This window comes from Fulmarus glacialis, unplaced genomic scaffold, assembly GCF_000690835.1.
Source record: "Fulmarus glacialis isolate BGI_N327 unplaced genomic scaffold, ASM69083v1 scaffold20851, whole genome shotgun sequence".
NCBI lineage: Eukaryota > Metazoa > Chordata > Aves > Procellariiformes > Procellariidae > Fulmarus > Fulmarus glacialis.
Window position 1 is genome coordinate 9,455 of NW_009194935.1, and position 570 is coordinate 10,024.

A 570-nucleotide genomic window follows, 5' to 3' on the forward strand; every position below is an offset into this window, starting at 1 on the left:
GGGCAGGCAGCCGAGCCCAGGGTCAGCTCCGCGGCCTTGACCAGGCGCCCCGTGCCAAAGAGGTCCCTGTGCACCGTGACCACCACCTGCGCCTCCTGGCACTGCACGGCCACGGGGTGCAGCGGGGCAGCAGCCTGGAGCTGGGAGACATCCACCCATGCCCAGGGAGAGGGTTGGGACAAGGCACGGGGCTGCCCCGAGGAGGGATCCCCTCTGTACCTCCATAGCTCTGCCTCTCCTCTAAAGAAGACCCAGGGGTCGTAAGCAACCACCTCCCCAAAAACCCAGCAGAAAAGAGCAAACCCCAGGCTGCTTCCAGGCCTCATCCTGCCTACCAGGGTCCAGCACAAGGAGCAACTGCTGCCCAGGGACCTTTTACAGCCCACACCTCTCACAGCCGCTCCCACCCCAGGTGATGCTGGGCACACCTCCCATAAGGGCAATTGGCAACAGCTGAGAGCACCCAATTCCCTGGGGAACCCATCGTGGTGGGCTCTAATGAGCTAATGAGGTGCTGGATTGGGTCTCTCGCCCACAGGAGAGACGTTGAGTTTGCTGTGCAGCCAACTG

The 570-nt window shown here is 63.0% G+C and overlaps 1 protein-coding gene across 1 annotated transcript in view; it reads right to left on the minus strand.

Annotated features, from left to right (window-relative positions):
• LOC104084203 (zona pellucida sperm-binding protein 3-like) overlaps nucleotides 1–326 on the minus strand; it is a 3,456-nt gene extending 3,130 nt beyond the window's left edge. The window contains exon 1 of the mRNA XM_009587947.1: nucleotides 1–326. Coding sequence (XP_009586242.1) covers nucleotides 1–326 — 326 coding nt within the window.
• Nucleotides 327–570: the final 244 nt, after the last annotated feature.